Source organism: Stegodyphus dumicola, chromosome 5 (genome assembly GCF_044657685.1).
Source record: "Stegodyphus dumicola isolate Sdum_Otavi_A_Nest chromosome 5, ASM4465768v1".
In the NCBI taxonomy this organism is placed as follows: Eukaryota; Metazoa; Arthropoda; class Arachnida; order Araneae; family Eresidae; genus Stegodyphus; species Stegodyphus dumicola.
This window is the reverse complement of record NC_140772.1, coordinates 141,537,723-141,560,586: the sequence shown is the minus strand read 5'-3', so window position 1 is coordinate 141,560,586 and position 22,864 is coordinate 141,537,723. Positions and strand designations below refer to the sequence as shown.

At 32.4% G+C, this 22,864-nt stretch overlaps 1 protein-coding gene across 1 annotated transcript in view; it reads right to left on the bottom strand.

The window, feature by feature from the left end:
• The window catches only part of LOC118181297 (uncharacterized), a 96,729-nt gene that overhangs the window by 68,367 nt on the left and 5,498 nt on the right, over positions 1-22,864 (bottom strand). The window contains exon 2 of the mRNA XM_035350404.2: positions 3,429-3,475. Coding sequence (XP_035206295.2) covers positions 3,429-3,475 — 47 coding nt within the window. The remainder of the gene's footprint in view (positions 1-3,428; positions 3,476-22,864) is intronic.

Genomic DNA, 22,864 nt, shown 5'->3' with positions numbered 1-22,864 from the left:
TTTGAAAACTTACTAGCTTAATTTTTTCAGCAGTATTTGAATATGATTTCCAAAATATTAAGCTAATATCATCTCGCGCAATTTTGATTACACGAAAAAAAAATTTTGTTTCAATAGTTCAGCTATTAAAATTATTTTTAACATTGTTTTCTTTACTTTCGAAGCCCGTGCAAAAATTTAAATTACATAATTATTTTATTAAAAATTCTTATGTGATCAAAAGTACTGTGTCACATTTTATTCATTTATTGAACTGAAACTATGGCTCTGTGACTAACATTCAAAAACTTTATTTATGCTAAAACTCCTATACAAACTATGTATAATGCAGACCAAGTGGCTTTTATGCAATGCCATTGGGATTAAACGATTTTTATCACTTCACCTTCATACGAACCTTGAATACGTATATTCGGAAGGATGGAAAACCCGAGGAAATTTTCTGTGAAGCGAACTCGTTGTGGCAGATGATAAAACTAAAACTTTTGATGATGTCATAACAACTGATCAAATTAGAGGCCAAGTTCAGTCTCAATTATAGAGATACACACAGCTTTCTGCATCCACCATCTTTAAGAAAGTTATTTAGTGAGCGTAATTTATATCCCGTTGCTTACACGTATCATTTACATGATTAGGAAATGGACGGCTTTGGCATTAACACAAGATCTTCTAATAAACATTACTATATTCCCTATCTTAAAATTTAAGAACTCGAGTTAACATTTGGCTACATGTTGGAGATTTTAATCTATCTAATGATGTATTAAGTGAAGAATTAGACTTTGTTAGACTAAGTTGCAACTCTACTCTTCGGAAAACACGGTGATGTTAATGATGTTTTAGGTTTTTCCATACGCTTTATTACTTAATTTAGCTTCATTGAATTAAATTCGTTGTGCTTCCGGGGGTATTTAAGTTTTGCGCCATCGTCAGGATGACGTTGCAAACCATTTTTGAAGAATTTTTCATTAGTTTGGAAGCGCTTCTACCCACCTCTCCTTTCCCCCCAAAAGTTGTGATTTTTTAAAACTTATCATATTTGTTAGGACATAGCACGACATTTTCTCTTCAAAATGCTTTTCTGAAAGCCATATTCGTCGTGTATACACTACACAGCCTAATATTTCGAAAGTATGTTAAGATAATTTATTATGTAAGGTATTTTCTCCCTGCTCTCCGTTTGCCTTCGTAGTGAAACTGGAAGCACGGTCGATGCGTAACTGCGAGGCCCGGAGTTCGAATCCCGGGAATAGCATAGGACATTTTTCATGTTTTCTGCATAGATATAATCTATTGAGTCAACACTTACATGCTCTTAATTAAATTATGATCAATTATTTTTTATGATAAAAGAAAAAAACTTGTCAGTTTTATCTCAAAGTTTAGACTCATTATTTACCTTTGTTGTTACCCTTACCTTCAACACATTTAACGTATATAAAGTAAATCCTTGAAGATTGAGAAGGTTTAAACTGCGACGACTCGCTTATATTAGTATTATATAAATAAACATATTAAAACAATTTTCGAGATTTACAGAAGTTTGAAAATACTTACAAGAAATCGCGTGGCCAATCAAAAACAAAACTTTAGAAAGTTAGCTGGTACATAAAATGCAAGAAGATATGTCAATATTATCATTTTCTACCTTTAAATAAAAACAAAAGTTACGCTTCCACAAAAAATGCTTTTAAAACAGTAGTTTTTTTTTAAACATACAATATTCATTCTAATATAAGAGAACGATTTTTTCTTGGAAATGCTATTCTTTAAGCCATTTCCATCCTATTCTTACGTGCGTACTAGTTCGTAGCGGATTGAACGCACACAGAGCCGGTAATAGCTCGATAAAATTTCTCAAAAGAAGCACCTTACAGGTCTGGAAATTTTCACAAAAGCAAGTTCTGCCCGTATGTCAGAGCACAAACAGTAGTTACCCCTTCAAACTACTAAGAACGTTAAACACAAGACATTATACAAAGCCTCAGTGCGTAAACTCGTGTAGTGATCTCTCAATACTCTCGGCACTCTGAACTAAACTGAAACCTTATACTCTCTCCAATCTCACACAGGTTTCCCCCAGCCGCCGAGAAATTTCCAGTATCTTCGACTTATCGAAATAGGCAGGAACTATAGTTACATTAGTGCAGGATACAATTACAATTACATAAAGATCGGACAAAATGTCTCCAAATAGTCTCCAAGTTCAGTAACTTCTGGCCATTTCTCGTCTAATTTGGCAACAAATCTTAACCGCGAAAACCATCACTAGATTGGAATTATCTCGCGAATCTGGCGAAATAGCCATTTACCTCAATGTTATATGGACTTGTTCTTGTAACTTTATTTTTCCGGAGAAGCTTCACACTCTTGAGGCCTGTAATGTTATATTTTACTACAGATACTACAATTTTACAAAGGATTTCACGGGAATTATTTGCATACATACAAAATTCGTAGCAGTATATAATTAACTACAGGATGTTCTGTCTAATAATTTTGAAGCCACTTCCTCTTCATTGAATTTTGGAAAAGTTTGTATTTGAGCATACCTGAACGAAATGCCATACTATGCTTATGATAATGCCTTCAGTCTCGCAAATAGTACATTGCTTTCAAATATGATCTTCCGCCGTACACAGTTTTTTTAATTACTTTAAATACAATAACGCAAACACTGAACTGCTTTTAATTGTATTGAAATTATTTTCGATAAATAAAGGAAAATCACGTAGGAAATCTTAAATTTTCTTTATATGTGTAATGTTCCAAAACTTCTAATAAGAATATGAATATAACGCGGTATAGAGACGTTATTCTCATGCGTGCGGTATTCTACAGCCATCGAAGTGGTGTTTTCACAATAGTCAGCTATGTATATAGTTAATTTAAATACGTATTTCTTGATACAGTGTCTTCAAAAAAGTAGGATTGTCTGAAATTTGTTCGAATACAGTAAATATAAGAACTGAGAAACTGACAGATGTAACTTAATGAGATTATGTGTTTCGGCAGGAAAAAAGGAAAACAATTTTGTAATTCGAAAGCAGAGAAAGAAATATAATTTCTTTTCCTTCATTACGATTAGTTTAAGTAATACATACACTTCCAAAGGCAGCATTATTTTACGAAGAAAATGTCTTCTTTTTATTTGTGAAATTTCTTGAAATCGAATCCTGAATATAAGATTTTAAAATATTAATTTACAGTAGTGTATGAGGTACAACAGCGTATTTGTATCAATAATGGAAGGAATTTTGTTTTGTTATCAACATGCATATTTGATGTTTCCATTTGAGTACTTCTAATATTAAAGATGGCATCACCGTGTCATATAGCTCTATATTTCGTCTAAAGTGGAATTTAATAACTGAAATAAAGAAAAGAAAAGCGAAATAAAAAATCAGCAATTGCGTTTGACTTACCTCTAAGGCCTGGATTTGTGCGCTCTCTTGAGCTTGTGGATAGGAATCTGCAAGAGAAAAAAAAAGGAAGTGAAATAAAATATGATTCAGTATTCAATTGCATTTGAAGAACATGTTATGATACAGACGTTCAGTTCTTAATTCAGAGGAAAACTAATTTTTACGAGCAAAATGTTCCGAAAATTACAAATCCCATATATTATATTTAATATTCATGATTTTGTTTTTAGATTTTAAGTGAATAATGGCAAATATATAACTTTCATTCATGCAATGATGTCGTCTATCGCTTTTTTCAGAAAATATTTATTTCTCGAAAATGCGTTAGTTTAATGTAAATGATGTTCGTAAACTGGCTTGATAAATAAACTGGCTTGATTGCCTCTTGTGTTACCTCTTTTTGAGGTACTTTTCATACGAACACCTTGCATATTTTCAAAACAATTTTCTAGATTATTTATTTATTTTAATATTACGAGTGCCGCTTAATAAATTCAAATTATGATGCAATACTTGTGGGATGATGAAAAGATTACATCCTTGTTTAAGAAAAATGAAAGGGAAACACACATAGGAGATCTTATTATTTGATTTTCCAAAGGCTGTTGTCAGTCAGTGATGTCTTTTTTTAATACGGAAAATACGAAACAGGGTTTGGCGATTGAATTCTTGGAAACGAAGACATCATACCAGCAAATAACCAGGAACGCATAGTTCAGTGGTAATCTAGCACATTCCTATGCCACCGTCGGAAGGTGGACTACAGTTGATAAAGCGTCATTCTGGATAGACCATCTAGACTGCATAAAGAGTCATTCAAATATGATACAAGATTTAGACCTCCGAGTGTATATCCCCATTGAATAAATGTGTGCTAAAGTCGAGAAATGTGTGCTGGGATATAGACATAAGTTTCCCAAATTGCTATGGTAATGGACCTGAGTAGTTCATCAGTAGAAAAAAATCTTCTATCAAAGCTGTGAAAATCTGCACCAATTAGAAATCTCCTTAGTGGTGTCTTTTCAAAATATTTAGGCTTTTCTTAATTACGATACGTGACTTTGCATGACCATATTTCTGTTTGTCATTTTATGCCTCCATGTAAATAGAGTTAAGGCTAATGTACGAGACTGAAAATCTTAAACCCGGGTTCAAGAATATGCAGTTTCTCAGTTTTGCCATTCGAAAGAACGTAAGATCTTTAATTTAATCATCAAATTTAGTCGGTTTGTGATTGTTTAATAGACTTCAAACAATAAACATACTCTTAAAATTATTTTTAATAATTTAATTTGTTTACTTTCTAAAATACTGGATGTGCAAACTATCCAACTGAAAACTTTTATGAACATTTGCAAAATTATAAAAAGATGTTTTAATTGCCATTTATTATTTACTTGAAGGCAGAATAGCTTGGTTTGTTATATTTCCATTTCACATAACACAAAACCACGGATTTGCAGTTTTTACCGTTTTCATTTAAATAAATTTCCAGATTTTTAAATTAATGTATTACATTATGCTAAAAGAGAGGTAGTTATGTTCTCTAATACATATCTAGCAATTGTTTTTCCGAATACGACATAAGAAGATTTTTCTCAAAATTAAGTCAAACCGAGACAAAGCGTGTTTTTCGTCAACCAGATATGTTATACATCAGCAATTTTGAAAGATGCTTGATATATTTTTGGGTCCATTACTGATGAAATCAGTTTTAACAACTTTCATTAGGACATTTTATTACTCTATGCACAAATTAACCTTTTTTTCTCTTCTTCTTAACACCTTTCACGCACTGTTTATTCAAAAGTTTCTATTTCTTACGTGCTTAACGTTTATTAATGAGATTTAGTTGTGATTTGCTTCCTCCTTCGTTTTCTGTTTTATCATTTATTGCATCTATTTCTGCTTGGGATTATTCATATTTAGAGAATATTCTCATTAACTCTTTCTCAAAAGTCAATTTTTGACATCTCAGTTTGACCTGCTTCCATTATACAAGGAGAGTAGTAGCCATAATATTATTTAGAACATTATATAACAATTTACAACAATAAAAAATAAGGACAGTGTACTTTTAAACATTTTTAAAATTTTTGATGACTATCTCAAGTATTAATTAGAATTACACATATTGAATGGATCGTTGACTTCTTAAGGCTTCGATTTAAGTGTGAAACAATTCAATTTCCTCGTTTCTTCTTTTATCCCTTTTGCTTGCGTTTCGTTTTGTAACTACATAAGATATTTTCTTTGTCCTTTCCACATGCCTTCGAGGTGTAAGTGGAAGCACACTCGATGCGTATTCGAGTGGTCCAGGGTTCGAGTCCCGGTGAGGGAGCATTTTTCATCACATCTCCTGCTTTAACAAGAAATAATGAGAAGTATATCAGTTATTCAAAATTTCTATTAGCGTTTACTCCAATAATGTATAGTCATAAATTAACATGTAAAATTATGTTGAAGTAATTTATTTATTGCGGGGAGAGGAGGTAGATAAGTCTGCATAGTGAAATTCAGATATACTGGAAAAGGGATAATGAATATCTGCTTATCAATCTATCAGTTCTACACACTACATAAAAATGCCTGTACAACACTCAATAATTTCCATTTATTATTTTAGTTCATTTTGTTTTTACTTCAAATACTTCAAACTCCAAAACGAGAACGTAACGACGAAAACAGGTCTTGCGTGGAGTTAAAGGTTAGATAGCTTCCGCCATTATTGCACGCAACACTAAACTTATTGACTTCACCAACCGCCGAGCTTGATCGAATCGTTCTGCCACGAGTACTAAAATACTTTTTAGCCGAAGTATTGGCTGAACGCTAAAAATACCTTGAATATATGGAAGCGATTCATCTTTTAAGAAGCGACACCTTGGAATTTGATATAAAACAAAAAAGATTGCAAAATATCAATCCATTGTAGTAGCAAAGAAATATTGAACATTTTGGATTACTTCTAATCAATTTATCAGATTTTGGTTAATTCATCGAGCGAAGATTAATCGATGTACGTTCTCACCATAAATGTCTTAACTATCCTGCACATTTGTACAGAAAAAATATATACTACATACACTTTATTTGCATAAAATAAATCGGAAAACACTATCATTTTCTTCGAAATTTTTTAACCAAAAATGTTTCCCCCCCGAACAGTATTAGAAATGATTTTTACAACTAGCAAAAGCACTTGATAAAAGGCAGTACATAAATCTTTCGGTAATTTAAAACTTTGATTCGCTAGAATAAGTAACTGAACTGTATTGCACTTTGTATATGCAACCAAAGAGAACCTTCTATCTCCCCCCTCCGGTAATACAGGTAGTATCACTAAATTGCTTTAAGTTCTGTACCAATTCGTTCTAATATAATCCTGTTTCAGAAGTATGCAGGTTTAAAAAGGACGCAGAGCGCATCGAGATGTATAGCAAATGCTTTGCTCTTTCCAAGGATTATTGCTCATAACAGCAACTTTTATATAAAATAGGCTATGTGTTTAACATTCATTAATACGTTCAAGTTTAATTGATCAATTGTTAGCATTGTAAGATATTATCAGCATTAAGTAAGGTAATAAGAAACTATATTGCATATTATATTACATACTGTATTACTAAACAATATAATGTAAAGTACATTTTAGATTACAGAATATTTTCTTATTCTCGCATGCATGAAATTATGCCTTATTCTCTAAAAAACTAGTGAAAATGAAGAAATGTAGTTTAATAAAAAGAAAAAAAAAATGAAGAACAGTGTATGACCACAAGAAATACGAGAATCTGAAAGATGATTCTTAGGTTCAAGAATGAACACAATGTTTCATACGACGATCATTTTAATCAGTTGCATTGGTTACTTCGCCTCTCAAAGCGTACGTAGCTGCACAATTCATGCCTTACTATTGAAAGTGCTTGAGTAATTATATTGCACTTTGTTACACCTTGTTTTCAGTTCACTTGCCTCGTTTCTCGCCGCTGTTGTATAACCAGACAGCGGAAATCACGGTGTCCGCTGAAAACATCGCGGCAAAAATATCGTGGACGGAAACGCCGCGGAGAAAACAACGCAAAGATAAAATGTCGTAGTACAAAACATCGTGGGAGAAAAGAAAGCAAAGAGAAACATCGCAGCTGTAAAACGACGTGGTACAAAATATCGTGGTCGAAAATAAAGCGGTTGGAAAACTTCGATACTGAATCAGTATCTGCGGGGATACGAATGAGTAGCTAAACAATTGGGAGCAGATCGGACTGACCACTTTTGAGTTTCTAGAAATTTTTGTATCTGTTTCTCCTGTTAGGGGATTTATAAATAAATATCAAATGATAAAAGCGGACAATTTGACTTGTAGCTATTAGGTTCTTTAACTCTCTGAGCAGCATGACCAGCTTTATCCCATCGTGAGATTTTTTTTTATCACTTAGTGTATAACTAACTTTGTCACTTGGTATAACTAACTTTTGTCATTTGTTACAATTTGTCCCTTATAATTTAAGATATATTTTTTTTAACCTTCCTTAATAATGTAAATGCCGTCTTAATGAATACAACATTATGAAAACAGAGACCATAATAAGTAATTACACAAATTTAGCTAATAAGTACTGTTTACATACAGCCTTTATGACAGATCCCCAAATCCTCGCTATTCAGAGGGTTTTAATAATTGCAGTTTGAAATTTGAATAAGTTAACCCATCCATTTGAACCGAAGTTCCGAATGTGCTAATGTGAGACATTAACAGTTTTTATTACTCCACTTGTAAATTGCATCATAATCGTTGAAAGCTGTAGAGGAAATTTGAAATCTATTTTACACTATTTTTACAGGCTGTAGAATTTAATAAATAATTCAGCATGATTTTGCTTTAATCTTAAGTTGTGTATTTCTGCATAGCCTATTAATCGCGGTAAACAACAGAGCTCTGTGTATTCCTTGTAAATAGGAATAAAAACGTCTTTTTCTGCCGCGGTTTAATTATATTTATTTACAAATTAATTAATGTTATATAATCTAAGGAATTTCATAAGGCGTCTTAAGTTTCAACACAGATGCTAGAGATAAAAATGTTTTTTCTGTACGAAGTTGCCATTGCTCGCTTCGAAATCCTTGAATTTGTTAATCAAAAAATTAACAAAATATGAAATCGTTTATAAAATAAATTTCAAATTTGGGCTTCCAATCAAAATTGGATGGCTCTATGTACCGTTGTTTTATCACAGTGCGAGAAACATACATAAATTTATGCAGATTCTTCATTATTTAATTTCTTCAAATATAATACATTGCGATAATATTTGGTGTCAACAGTTTGAAAAGTGAAACCGACATTCAGATTGATTCGACACAAAATCGCAAAACCAAAGCAATATTCCTTCAGTAGGGGCAAAGTACTTTTGGACTAATAAAAACTAGTTGAATACTCTGAGAACGGAATAAAAGAGAGCTTGAGTGTAAATATTTGAGTGTTGTTTATATTGACGATTGATTACAGAAAAATATTAGAATAAATAATTATTTTTCTCTATGTTTCTAGCGAACTTGACGATTGATTACAGAAAAATATTAGAATAACTAATTATTTTTCTCTATGTTTCTAGCGAACTTTCTTTTGCTCACTATAAAAATGCCAAACAAATTCCAGAAAGTAAGATATCTATATCGAGGAGAAAATAAGTCGCATTTCGAATATATTAATTTAAAATTTACCTGTAGTTTAACAAATAAAAAAATTCTTGAATTCAGATGAAATATGAACGTAATTGTTTCCTTACGTATTTGAAGGGAATTAAAAGAGAGCAATCAAAATATGTTATGATTCAAGAAAACATTTTTAGCCCTCTGTTGCTTTCAAACGTAATCAGAATGATTTCTATTAAAATCTCGTAAAGGAAAAACAAATCCCTTATTTTGCATAAGCGATTCATAGATGTCATTTTTCCTTTTCCGCCACCCGTGGACAATAGATTATTGCCATCCGTTATTAACATTGTCTTCGACCTGCTTTCCAGGCCATCGATGGAACAATAGATGGTTCACCTTTAACTCTGGAAGAGAATCACTAAATGCATGTTTGAGTATATTCTTTAGCAAATGAAGATATAAGTCAAAATGCTATTGAGCCAGTGTTATTTAAGTAAAAGAGAGGGTGAAATCCTGAACGTCCTGTTCTCGCCCAGGTTTGTTGTTAAGAGTGTTTCTCCGCCCTGATCTTGCTCTCATGACATCATTTGTCGCGTTTAGTTCTTTCAGTGTTTTCTGTGAAAAACCCACTTCAAGTTTTTAGATACCTTGGGTCACGTGTTTAAAAAAAGGGGACTAGTAAAAAGTTGATAAACCGCAAGCAGGTGGAGAAATTTTAAGTTGCTTGACAAGAGAATTCAGGGGATATTATAAAGAAAACTGAACGAGAATTCACGTACTCATTTTTAAAGCCATAAAAGGTAAAGGAAGAATAAATAATGACTTCATATTATTTATTTATTCACTTACATATTAACACCTAGATGAGGTGTTATTGTGTAAAGTTGCAGCTACTACTTCTGATTCCGAAGATATGAATTGAAAATGACTTACGTCATATCTAACGAAAGAAGCGCACAAGAAAGTAAATCCAAACTGGATAACGACTGGGATCATGTTTCCCAAGGCAGGAGAACACATGAACTAATCAACGTTATAAACGGGAAGAGATATTTCAGTAGCCCCCGTTTAAATAAATTTATATCTGGACATAGACCCTTCCCCTTACAACTACGAGAGAAATATCTCTTCCTCAGACAGCTGTGTTCGTGATGAAAGAGGCTCCAGAACATCACCTCTTCCCATTTCCATTAACAGAAACACATCACAACCTTAGATCAACTATAAACGAACTCGAGCTTAGAAGATATATAACAAATAATCCAAAATTTCATTAATAATATTGCAAAATACCTTTCGGAACAAGGGTAAGATATTTGTGTCCAATAACTGTTACAAAAACGTTTTTATATTAATATGCAAATTATTTTAAATAATAACTATATGAAAATGTTTTAGAACGTTTGCAAAGACCTTCTGTTTCTGTAGGATGCTTTATTGGATCAGCAGCAGCACGAGACACTATGCATTTCACCATATGGTAAAGTCCTGGTGTCCAGTATGCTTATTTTTGTCCTGTCAGGTTAGCGATAAGGTTCTGTCCGTTGCAAATGAAGATAAAAAAACACTAGAGCACATTTTTCCCAGTCGAGGATACATAAGATATTTTGCATCGTTTTTTGACCTTCGAAAATTACAAAAATACATTGTTCGTCAACGTAAGAAACTGAATCATTTAAAAATATATTTTACTCATATGTCTTAATAATATTTTGAAAAAAGTATTATTTTATGCTTTAAGTGTAATATATAAAATATCTTTCTAATATCATATCAATATATCTTTTACAGAATTTCTGATTATATTTTTGTGTGTATTATAAATTTAATTGAAAAATTAGTATATTTTTTAATAATACTTATGTAGATACTTCTACGTGTAACATTTTACGTTAAAAAGAAATGCGGAGACAACCAAGTAACTCTCAAATTTGAAATTATTCTTTAGCCGAGTTCTTAATATTATTCAACAGCAAATAAATTTTTTCTGAGTTGGCAACGATACCATATACTTTAATAATTACTTTTTAAAGAATCGAAATATTTATGCGATTGTTTTTGTATTTTTAAATATTTTTTGTTTTTAAAAACTTTTCTGGTTTTCATTCTTCTTATCTTCCTCTTTCTTTTACTCCAGTGTATTTAAAGAAGAGTTTTACGGATTTCATCTAAAGCGAAAGCAACAAATTTGGAGATCTGTGAATATAAGGGCCAAGAACTAGTGGTTAGGCTGAGAAAAAAACCTAATTGTATAAATTACAAAAACAAATACTAAAATATAATTTCGACGAGCACTGTTCTATGATACATATTTGGTTGATGAGGCTGTAATTAATTATTAAAGCTAAATATAGTTTTTTAAAAATTTTGTTTGAATTTTTTACCGGTATTTAGGTTAACTACTAATTAGATTCAGAATTTCAACATAGAGCTATTACATTATTAATGATGCAGTACAAATATATCTGCTAAGTACAACTATTGCTTTTTAGCAGTTAAAATATGTCGCCCTTACGACTTAAAAATATGGAATAGTGGACAGAAAAGAAAATTCTGAAATGTGTGAAATGTCACAAAATTTAGGTGTTGTTTTTACGTCAGAGCTTAAAAGAACACTGAGAGGATAAGTATTTATTCTAAAGAAAGAAATCCCAGGGCATTTTGCTGCGAAAAAAGCTAGAATCCTTGTAAAATCAAGAAGAATGGGAGAGGGGATGGTCTAAAACACTACACAGAATGAGGAAAATCAATCTAAACATTAAATTTCAGAAAATGAGGAATGAGAAAAGAAAGGAACAGCACGAAAATCCGGAAGTAGGAAATGATCCTTATTTTCATTAGCGAAAAATCATGATTGAAATCAGGACTTTTCACTGATGTAGGAAAATGCCACATCGCAAAAACAGAAAACATAACAACATATATATTAAAGAGACTGGGGATAAACTATTATGCCAATTAAAATACAAATTCTGGACAAAGCAGCGCAGAAAATACTAATCTGAAAGGATGATATGCAGTTATTTTAAAATAAAAAAAATAATAATAATAAATGAAACTTCGATTCAAAAATTTCCACTTACAGTCCAATTTCTCGAAAAGTTTGCCATCAAAGTTAAAAAAATAACAAAACATAAATAAATAAAGAAATAAAAATTATAAAATTAAAATAATAAAAATATCTGAAAGCTTTCAGTTTTTAGCGGTCGCACAAAAGGGTTTGTTAAGGATTTCTTACGCATTCGCTGAGCTCATATTCTACCAGTCTACTGTTGCACTCACTCCTGTTAATCTACTTTTTTTTTGTTGTCTTTTCAGCTTTATTATCAACTATCGCCTTCTTCGCACATACGCCATATACAATTCAACGCAAAATCACGAAAATTTTTATGGCAGCATATATTTAATATTCTTGATGTTAAGTATTAGCATACATTTTTTTCTATTTTTTTCAGTCTTTTCTCAGATTTTCACATCAACGATTAGAATGTAACGTCTAAAATAATTTTAAGCAGTCACGACTAGAATTCTAGGTAAAAATTTATTAGACGGGAATTCAAGATATATGACATAAAAGCATTTATTCAGAATGAGATGTTAAAAATAAGAATGTCAAACATTTTTAATGGGATTGCATCACAAATTACGGCACCGTCGAGGCTTATAAAAAGAATCCTTAGTCAATCAAGGCGTATTTGTGAATTTACTTCACGATCTCACTGGCGCACGAAGCTTGTAACAAATAATTTTCTCACGTGACAATACAGTTTATTTTGCCAGGCTCTACTTACTGAAAACAATAAACACTTCTTCGAAGTGCTTAAAAAGAAAAGGAAAGAATGAGAGATGAGCTTTCGTTGCCATGTTAAGGTGTAAAACTTTGACAGAATTTTCTTTTTGAATTAATGTGACAAAGCCACATTAATTCAAAAAGAAACGCGCCGATGGTATCACAGTTCTCCAAAATTGTTTCAGTCTAGAATGTTCATATCTTTAACTCTCGATTGTTTTTAAAAATGCTGTAGAAATTTTCTCGCAACTTTTAATGATAAACTTTCGTCTAATGTTAATAATTCTACATTATCATCTTTAGGAGAAAAGCGTTGGTTTTCATCAGTAACAATGTTAGGCTCTTTGAGCAATATCAAATCCCGGAATTAAATATCTTTTCATCTTGCACAACATGATCATAAATATTTTATGCATGTTTTTCTCCTTATCAAACGCTGGTGACATAACAAAAGAATATTTGCATGTTAAAACATATATTCCAACATGGGGTGCTAAGACTAAAGAGTTAGAGGTTGCATTGTTACTTTGTTTACTTTCTCCACCCAATTCTTGTTCTCCTGACACCCTTTTTATGATGAGGTTTTCCATCAAAAATCCCCCGGTTTTTTAAAAACTTTTAACTCCGCCCTGACCCCGGAAGAAGGAAATAAATTGATAAAAGACAATGGGTGGAACGCTGGAGACAAGTGAAGGAATCGCTTCAAAGAAAAAGCAAATGGATCAGGTGGGATTTTTAGATGGAGGATTATGGGCTAGTTGAATCCATTCCATTCAAACATCATTGTCCTTTAAGATCGCCGAATTTACTTTTCGGTTGCCCATTTTTTTCTTAAACAGCTTTTTTCACTTTGTAAACCTAGCTAGTAATATTCTTTTATGATTATATTAAGATTAAAACTGTGTCAGAATAAATGAAACATTCTAGGTGGCATTTAAAAATTGTTCATCCATTTCCAGCTTACGATTAAATATACAAGAGTTTCAGTTTAATGAATTATTTTCTGAAATAAAAAAAAATATTAAACAAAAGTTTTTACAAAACTAAAAATTATTGCTTATGATAATGAGAATTAATTATTATTCATTATTAATTCTATCGTAATCTATTTTCTTGGTTTAATCCATAACTCGGATTTAAAGACTGCAAATTCTTGACCCTGATCCATTTATCTCAGAACTATAGTCTTTGAGGCTAGCGTCCTTGTCATTTGGCTGAAAGACTGGTAATGTTTTTATTTGATTGCGAACATTATTTTCGAAACAAGTGAATTCCAAATCGATAAAGACATGCAAAATTTCTAACTTTTTTCTCAAATTAATTTTTTTCATTCTTCTCTTAATTTTATATTAAAAAATCTCAAAGAATTTTTAAAAAAAATTCAGCATTAATATGTATTTACGTTATAAGGTATTTCTCCCGCCTTCTTGGCATGCCTTCATGGTGTGGTAGTCTGCACGCTGGGCGCGTATTTCAGAGGTCTGTGGTTGGATTCAAGATGAAGGCATTGCAAATTTTTCATCCTTCCTACTTCCAAAAAAAATACTTATGTCTCTCCAGTGGCACCCTGCAACTGCGCATGACGAAACCTGCAACTGCGCATGCAAAAGCTTATACCACAGAACAAGATATCGATTTCATATTTATTCAAGAAACATATACGCGGAATGGCAAAGCCATAGACTTCCCACTTAAATGGAATAGCTTTCAAAATTAGAACAAAGATTTCTCTTCTCGAGCCATCTTAATTTGCACCAACTCACAGTGGTCACCTAATATCATCTCATTGAAAAGAGACCCTATTGCTGTCCTATTAGAAACACAAACATCCTAATACACGTGACTTCACCGATTATAATATAAGTTGGGGATATGCTAACACAGACCCCAAGGGACCTTGAAGAATTTCTCGTTGCAAATAACTTAATTCTAATTAATACAGCAGATGCTCTTCCAACGTTTGATACATTTGCTACGTCACCCGCAGCCACACTTGATTGGACACTACAAGATTGGACGGTGGTCGAAGAAACTAACTTATCGGACCATAATTACATCATCTACAAAATCGATAGAACTATCACTACGACTTTTATCAAAAGATATTACTTGCCAGGAAGAAAGATTAAATAATTTACAAGAATAATAAAATTACGACTTTTCACAGACGCCTAAATAATATAAGATCTACAGCAGACATACAGCATTTTATGGATGATTTTATGACTTCTCTATATGAAGGATGTGAAGAAGACCTTGCCGCAAGAACTAATAAACAAATCAACAAGCTGCATTGGTTGAAAAGTGAGCTACGAATACAACAGAAAAAGTGCCGCGTGCCGAGAAGACGATTGAAACAAGAAAGAATGAATAAGATTGAGTCTAAAACTCTCAAAATTTTTCAAAAAGAAACGGCTTTATTCAAACGGATGATTATCGAAGCAAAAATAAATTCACAGGAAACTTTTGTGCAGATAACACCGTTACATATGGTATTTACAACAAGATTGTAATGGATAAGCTCTACAAACCTTAGCCTTATTTTAAATAGGGGACTTACCACAAGATTATAATGGATAAACTCTACAATCCTTAGCATTATTTTAAATAGGCGACTTGTGTGAGGGGGGGGTCCTGTGGCCCCTCACCCTTCCCCATACCATCTTGGGGTGCTCTAGATAAAGAGGACGCGGTGCTATACCAATTAACCGCTATGGTAAAGGGGTGGTGCTCGCGTCCTCCGTCACTTGTCTAATTGTCTGCAATGGCGCCCGAACTAAAAAGATGGTGGATGATGATTCTCCCCACCCAGGATTTGGCGATTGGGTCCCCTAAAAACCCCAGTCGCCCTTTAAAAGGGGGAGTATATAATGTACCTCTCCCGCCTCTTTGGCATGCCTTCGTGGTGTGGTGGTCTGCCCGCTGGGCGCGTATTCCAGAGGTTCTTGGTTCCATTCAAAGCGAAGGCGTTGCAAATTTTTCATCTTTCCTGCTTCGAAATAATCTTAAGTCTCTACAACGTAATAAAGGCTGCTGTATAAAGATGTAAGTTTTATTTTTTTCAGTCATTGAAGAAGTTTTAGCAGCAATAATAAATACCAATAATGCAAAATATTCAAAATAATTCCATCATCTGTGCGGTTAGAACTTAATAAACTGGGATAGGCATAGATTCAGTTAAATTTTAGAGCACATTATTTAGAACTTCTTCCCGTGTCTTTACAACAAAGTACTGGTTGTGATGTTCTGCTGACGGATTGAGTAAATTTCTCGAGTAATTATCTTACGTGCATATCTACTCGATAGGAAGCCTCGAAGTTCGGCAACGATTGGAATTCTGTTTTTTAAAATCCATTTATATGGATGTTAGCCGTACATAATCTTTAAAAGTACAGCTCAGGAAAAAACACCTGCCAGCAATACTTTCTATTACTCGAAAGAGAAGTTGTTCTTAAACATCTTCATAATGCAAAATCCACTGCAATATTAGTTTTAGAGTTCGAAGAATACACGCAGATTATCAAGTAATCCTCTTCTTATTATAATTTACAATAAATACTATTTTTCCTAATCTTGCCAGAAAGCAATATTCTGGGTATCTAAATGAATAAATTTTAACTGTTCCAGATGATTTGCTTTCAGGAATCAACCTGTACTACTTTACATTAACGTCACTGAGAAATTTTGTCATGGAACTGCATCCAAACTTTCATATTTTATTAGAAAAATGTTCATAACTTTGGAGCTTTATATTTCAGGAGAGACCTATTTGCACTTTAACGGGTATTTGTCGCACCTTAAAATACCAACATTTATAGAATCTATCTAAAGATCATTTTAAATAACGGTATTCGAGATGTGCCAAAAATTAACATATTTGAGAAAAAAAAATCAATACTTTTAAAGTAATTTTGAATATCACTATTGCACTATTTTAATTTATACAACATTTTAATTAGTATAATATTTTCTCAAGCTATTAAATTCATATTCCAGTATGTTCTATCGAATTATTCTGTTAGGATTTCAAGACAGCACGAAACCGTTAATGGATGTTGTCTTGAAATCATCGTAAGAGATCTTACTTTATGAATTATGCAGCTTTCCTTTTCGTGACTAATTTAATTGCTATATATCTTTTCAAAGGAAAACAAAAAATCAAAACTCAGAATAAATTGTTTCTTGTTTACTAAGTTTATTCTCCTGTTTTTACCATGGAATAAATGCCAACATCAAATCACCAATTTATCTTTAACCTTGAATTTTCCCCAAAAGCTTCCTTTGGCAGTCTGAGGCGCAAGTATGGACTTTCCTTAAAAATCTTAATCCTCATAACCTACAAATCTACCTAATAATGTTAATTGTAAGTTCACAGATGTACACAAACGCTTGCTTTGCAGTAACTCGAGAACGTTAATAAACTCTGACGTATTCTTTTTAACTAAAACAAGCAGAAGGATAACAAAGAAACAAAAAGATGGCATCGAAATTATTATGAACGGTCGGAATCTAGGTTCGAAAGCTACAATTGATGGTCGTATGTCAGAGTTCAAGAACGATGCTCCAGGTGAGGGAAATACCGCTTTCTAGTAATGCCACACTTTAAAAGTGAAACCTGTTTGATGCACATTATGAATACAAGCTATAGTGAGTAGCCATTTTAGGTCACATTATATTTACGAGATTTTGTTCGTTTACTTGTTTCTGTCACAAGATTTGAATGTATTTTCTTTCTAGCATTGTTATTAGCGTGGAGAAATGAACGAAAAAAAGGCGTTTTTTAAAAGTATTTAGGAATCAAGTGTACTGAATGAAGAATGGCAGATCTACACAATTCTAATACATTGGAGACGTTACTTTATAAATATGAATTTAATAGAAATCTTAATTAGAGGCAATAAATTTAAACGTAGCCTGTCTACTTAGAATATTTTATTTACCTTTACCAACCCCTGCTGAATCTACCTGTTTGTGAATTTTATCCAGATGCTTTATTTCGGTGTATTTGCATTCATTTTTGTAATGATTTTTAATACCGTATTTTCGTATTTCAGGGAGGATAGAAAGCTAGCCCTCGAGTACTCTGCCATAATCAAATAAATCAAACGAACAAAAGAGAAGGTTTTATAATTTTGATCTTTTTGATGTACGAAGATTCGAGGGGCTGCACTCCGCATGCTCTCGGCACTAAGTATTCTGTGTTCCGTCTGCCGCATATCTTGAACTAGTGGTTTCATATTCGTGGCCCGAGGGTTGCATGTGACCCTACAGGCAATTTTATGTAGTCCGGGAATACATTTTATATATGTATTTATTGAAAATACGTGACTAAAATTTTAAAGTGGAAACGATTACTGCAGTAATAACTGAAGCAGTCAACTTTATCTGTGAACGGTTCTGAATCATCGAGTTTATTGCATTGCTTGAAGAATTTGAAAGTTAGTATCGAGAAATTATTTAGCAAAAAGAGGTGGGATGCTTATGCCTAGCAGGCGTATTGAATCAGTTTTTTGATTTAATAAAATAATCTAAATTTTTAATAACACAAAAGGGATAAATAAGCCAACGACGAGCTATACAATGATACGTCGATAACAGACTTAGCATTTCCTTTTTGATTTAACCGTATATTCAGATATTCTCAATACAGAGCTGTAAGAAAAAAATAAAGTTATAACTTATATGTATGTTCATATTAAACCTTTTAAAGTTAAATCACAATTATGGGAAACACAACTATGATCAAAATATTTCGTACATTTTGTATATCTGAAATCCTAGCCTATTATTTTGAATGAAAATATCAAAAATACGCAAGAAAAATAGCATTATTAATACAAAGATTTGAAGAAAGGTGCATCGGTTTTTATGATTTGTAGTTAAATTTAGATAATTTTGACTATCACTGAAACGAGTCTGAATGGGGCACCAGAAAATATACGACTGAAGCTGATTAATTTATCAGTGTGATGCAAGTTGTATTCAAGTATTTGAACATAAAGATATGATTAACTTTTATTCGTACTTATCAAGAGGTAATTTTGATTTGGTTTATTTAATTACGGTAATGCACTCGAGAGCTATCTACCTAAATGAAGGAATGCCTTCATAGAAGACTTTCTAAGGAAAACCGACTCGTATACACGTTACACATGGGAAAAAACACGAAAACGCACATGCAATCAGCCCTTTCGCTGGGATTTGAACCTAGAAAAAACTACTACCAGTATTCAGTCATTTTACCGCACGGCCGCTCGTGGGCTATTAAGACGTAAATACTCTCGATTATGAATTTTTGCAATAAGAATAATTGTTTGTTTGAAATACGTATTTATATGAACAGTGCTGTTTTTTAGTTTAAAGGTAAGTCTGAGGAAAGAACTCGATTGACCGATGAACATCTTCTATCTGTGATGAACATAGTTTCTAGTAATTTTTCCTCAAGGCTACAAACTTTATCCATGCCATCAAGTGTCAAGTCTTTAAGCACTTTAAATAAAGCACTTTGCAATTGTTGACGTACAAATACTTGTGTTTTCTTTCTCTATGTGTTGAAGAAAAATTTAATAAATAAAAGAAATATAATTGGAATTATTTATTTCATGTTTTGTTAACCATTGAAAGTTTTGCAAAATTTGTTTATTTTTAGTTTCAGTAGCTTATTTTGTGGTTAATTCAACATATTAGAACTATTTAAAATAAATATCTGTTTGACAATTTAACGTGCAGTGTCAATGCGTTTGAATTTCAAAGTGTAACCAAGAGAAATTTCTTGCTGGCACCAAAAATTAAATTTCATATAGAAAATAAATATAAACTTGATTTTTTGTGTCATTATTATTATTGTTTATTTGGTTTTGATAAATCTATGTAAGGGATTTGGTACCTAAGGAAAATAGAAGAGAGCATTTAAGAAGCTCATCATTTTATCATAGGGATCATCATAGGGGAAAGCTATAAATTGAGAAAAAAATTTAAGTATAGAGGAAAACTTTGTTAAATAAATTGCTAACGAGATTCTCCTTCTGTTAGAAATTCGTATTCTTTCCTAATTAGAAAAGCGCAGAACGGTTTTCTGATATTAAAGTACTTAACGCTATTGCTAATTTTCTTTTACATCATTATAAAATTGTATGAGTTCTTTTATATTAAATCATTAGCCTACAGAACATATTTTTATAAAATAGATACCAAGTTTCTTTCTACTCAAGTTTCTTTCAATTTGCAAGCATCAGTTTGTTAATAACAAGTAAAATAAGAAATGTATGTACGCAAGCTGCTAGGATTGATTAATTAATTAATTTCAAATTGATTTCTGATTGATTTTTATAATTAATTAACTTCAAATTGATTTTATTATTATTAATAATTAGTTAATTGCAAACTAATTAATTAATTTCAAATTGATGCTTTGTTTTCTTTTTCACATAATTAACAGTTTCAATACTCAAATCCTAATTCATGTGCAGCGTTAATGAAAAGAGAAGAGAAAAATAGAGAGCACGTTCAAAAATAGAGCTTCCTAACATTCCCCCCCCCCCAAAAAAAAAAAAAAGATATACCGTTCAGTTGTTTTGGTTACCTAATGCAGTGAATTTCATTGACGAATATGCACACTTGCAATGCTACTGCAAAGCAAAGAACTAAATGTCAGAACTTTTATCATGATTTTTGACAGCTTCATAATTATGCATCGTCAAGAGGATCCAAACTTGCTTTTGACGGCTGTCTGCTGTCTCATTTAGAGAAGATGGAAATTTCTTTTTTCGGGGGAAACATTCTCTGAGATATATCAAACTTCAGAAGTTTCTTTTCTTAGTTTACTTCAGGGACTTCACGACCACTTAATAGCTTTGGAATGATTTAGATGTGATGGGTTTGTCACTTGATAATAAGATGAATAACAGTGGCAGATAAGATTTTATTTATTTTCCTTAGGATTTTGTCTTTTCGGTTGTCCATTTTTAATGTGTCTTTTCGGTTGTCCATTTTTAATGTCTTACCTTTCTTAAATATGTAAAAAAGTTGACACTTGAGATGAAGAAAGAGACACAAATTTAAAATACAAAATGAATACCTGCATATGAGACAACATTTCTGTAAGAAATTAGCTCACGTTGATTTTATAGAAACGGAACAAATGATACACCATGCAGTTTTTATATTCAGCTTCGTAACCTTTTAGCGACATTAGGTTATTTTGAAACAGGAGTACATGAAAAATGAGCGATGCCCTTGCCGGGACTCGAACCTGGACCTCTGGAATACGCGTCGAGTGTGCTACCGTTACACCACGAAGGAATGCAGAAAGGAGGGATAATGCTTTATATACTAATCCTTTGAAAGGATGACTGGGAGATAGACGACCCAATCGCCAAATGCTGGTGGTGAAGAATCAGCATCCACCACCATTTAGTTCGGGCGCCGCTGTAGAGATATTAAGTTATTTTGAAGAAGAATTACATGAAAAATGAGCAATGCTCTCGCCAGGACGCGAACCTGGACCTCTCGAATACGCGCCGTGTGTCCTACCGTTATACCACGAAGCATGTAGAAAGGAGGGAGAAAATGCCTTGTAAACTTAACTCTCAATGAATTCATTACCAGCTCCTGCTTTACTACTACTATTCTTATTATATTTTACATGTAAAACAGTGACCACCCATTAAGTATTACGATTAGTTAAAGCAGCTGCTACATCAACTGATTAGGATTCGAATAGTGAGTAAAGCTTGGAAAATTGAAATCGTCCAGCCATCACAGAGGAGGAATACATAAGATCTCTCAGTCGAAAAGTCCTATCGATTGGCTGAGAGAAGAATGAAAAGTACAAAAATCCTCAAATTTTTGCTATCGGGATATTCTCGATTAAGAATGGCTTGGCGCTTGTTAACTATCTAGTTGTGTAATTGACTGTTGATCCATACTGCAGTTCGGGTACCAAATGCTTCGCTTTTACTCAGTATATATCAGCCACGTGTTTTGGCAATACTGTTTTAAAGCTCTAAGAATAATACATATTAATGATGTCATGATTTCTCAAGCGTTTCAGTTATTATTTATCTTTGAACTTTCCGAAGGTCATCGGAATCTATCTGAAATTAGAAAGCGGATTATTCAGTGAGTTTTTCAGATCTCGAGATGATAGCATTGTTAATTGTTTTACTGTTTGTGTTTATCTTGATTTAATATCTTTGCTTTGGGTTTTCTGATCTTCTTAAAGGTTGCGTTTTGATTTCGCTCTTTGTAGCAAATCCCAAGACGTAATCGTATTTTATTTTGTAATTCTTGTTTTCATTTTACTGGTACGTTCGTTTTCATAAAGCAAAACGAATTTTGCAAAGTGTTTTACATTACGAAATAACGTATAATATAAATTATCTTTATATAATAGAATTGATGAGTTTTCACATTTTGATGATATTCTTGCATTTCTTTGAGCTTGGTTAATATCTGATTCATTAAACCAGAGTAAATTGACTTCTCCTCCATCCCTCCCCCGCTCAAGAAGAAAAAGGAAAAACTATACATTTCTGATAATGAAATATGTAGTTTTCCTGAAATATTGGTTTTTTACATATTCTTTTCGGTTTAGATGATGAAGGACGTTTATCAAGCTCTGATGACTTCTATTGCATTAATAATGAAATTAATAGAAGTTGAAGTTTGCAATACACATATTTATTTTTAAGCGGAATTTATTTTACATAAGCATCTTCATCTAATATGGGCTTCACGTGCTTAAGAATTGCAACTGCGTAGCATTTAGAACATAAGTTTTGTACACAAAAGTTCTAGGGAAAGCAAAGAAAAACTATTTATTATTGTGCTATCTATAGCTCTAGCAGGTAAAAAGAAGTAAAGTTATGCAGCGTTTGGAAGATAAATTCTATACATAAAGGTTGTAGAGAAAACAATGAAAAAATATTAATTATTATGCTGTCTAATGCTAAAGTGGGTATAAAGTGATTGTGTCGGTGGATATTTA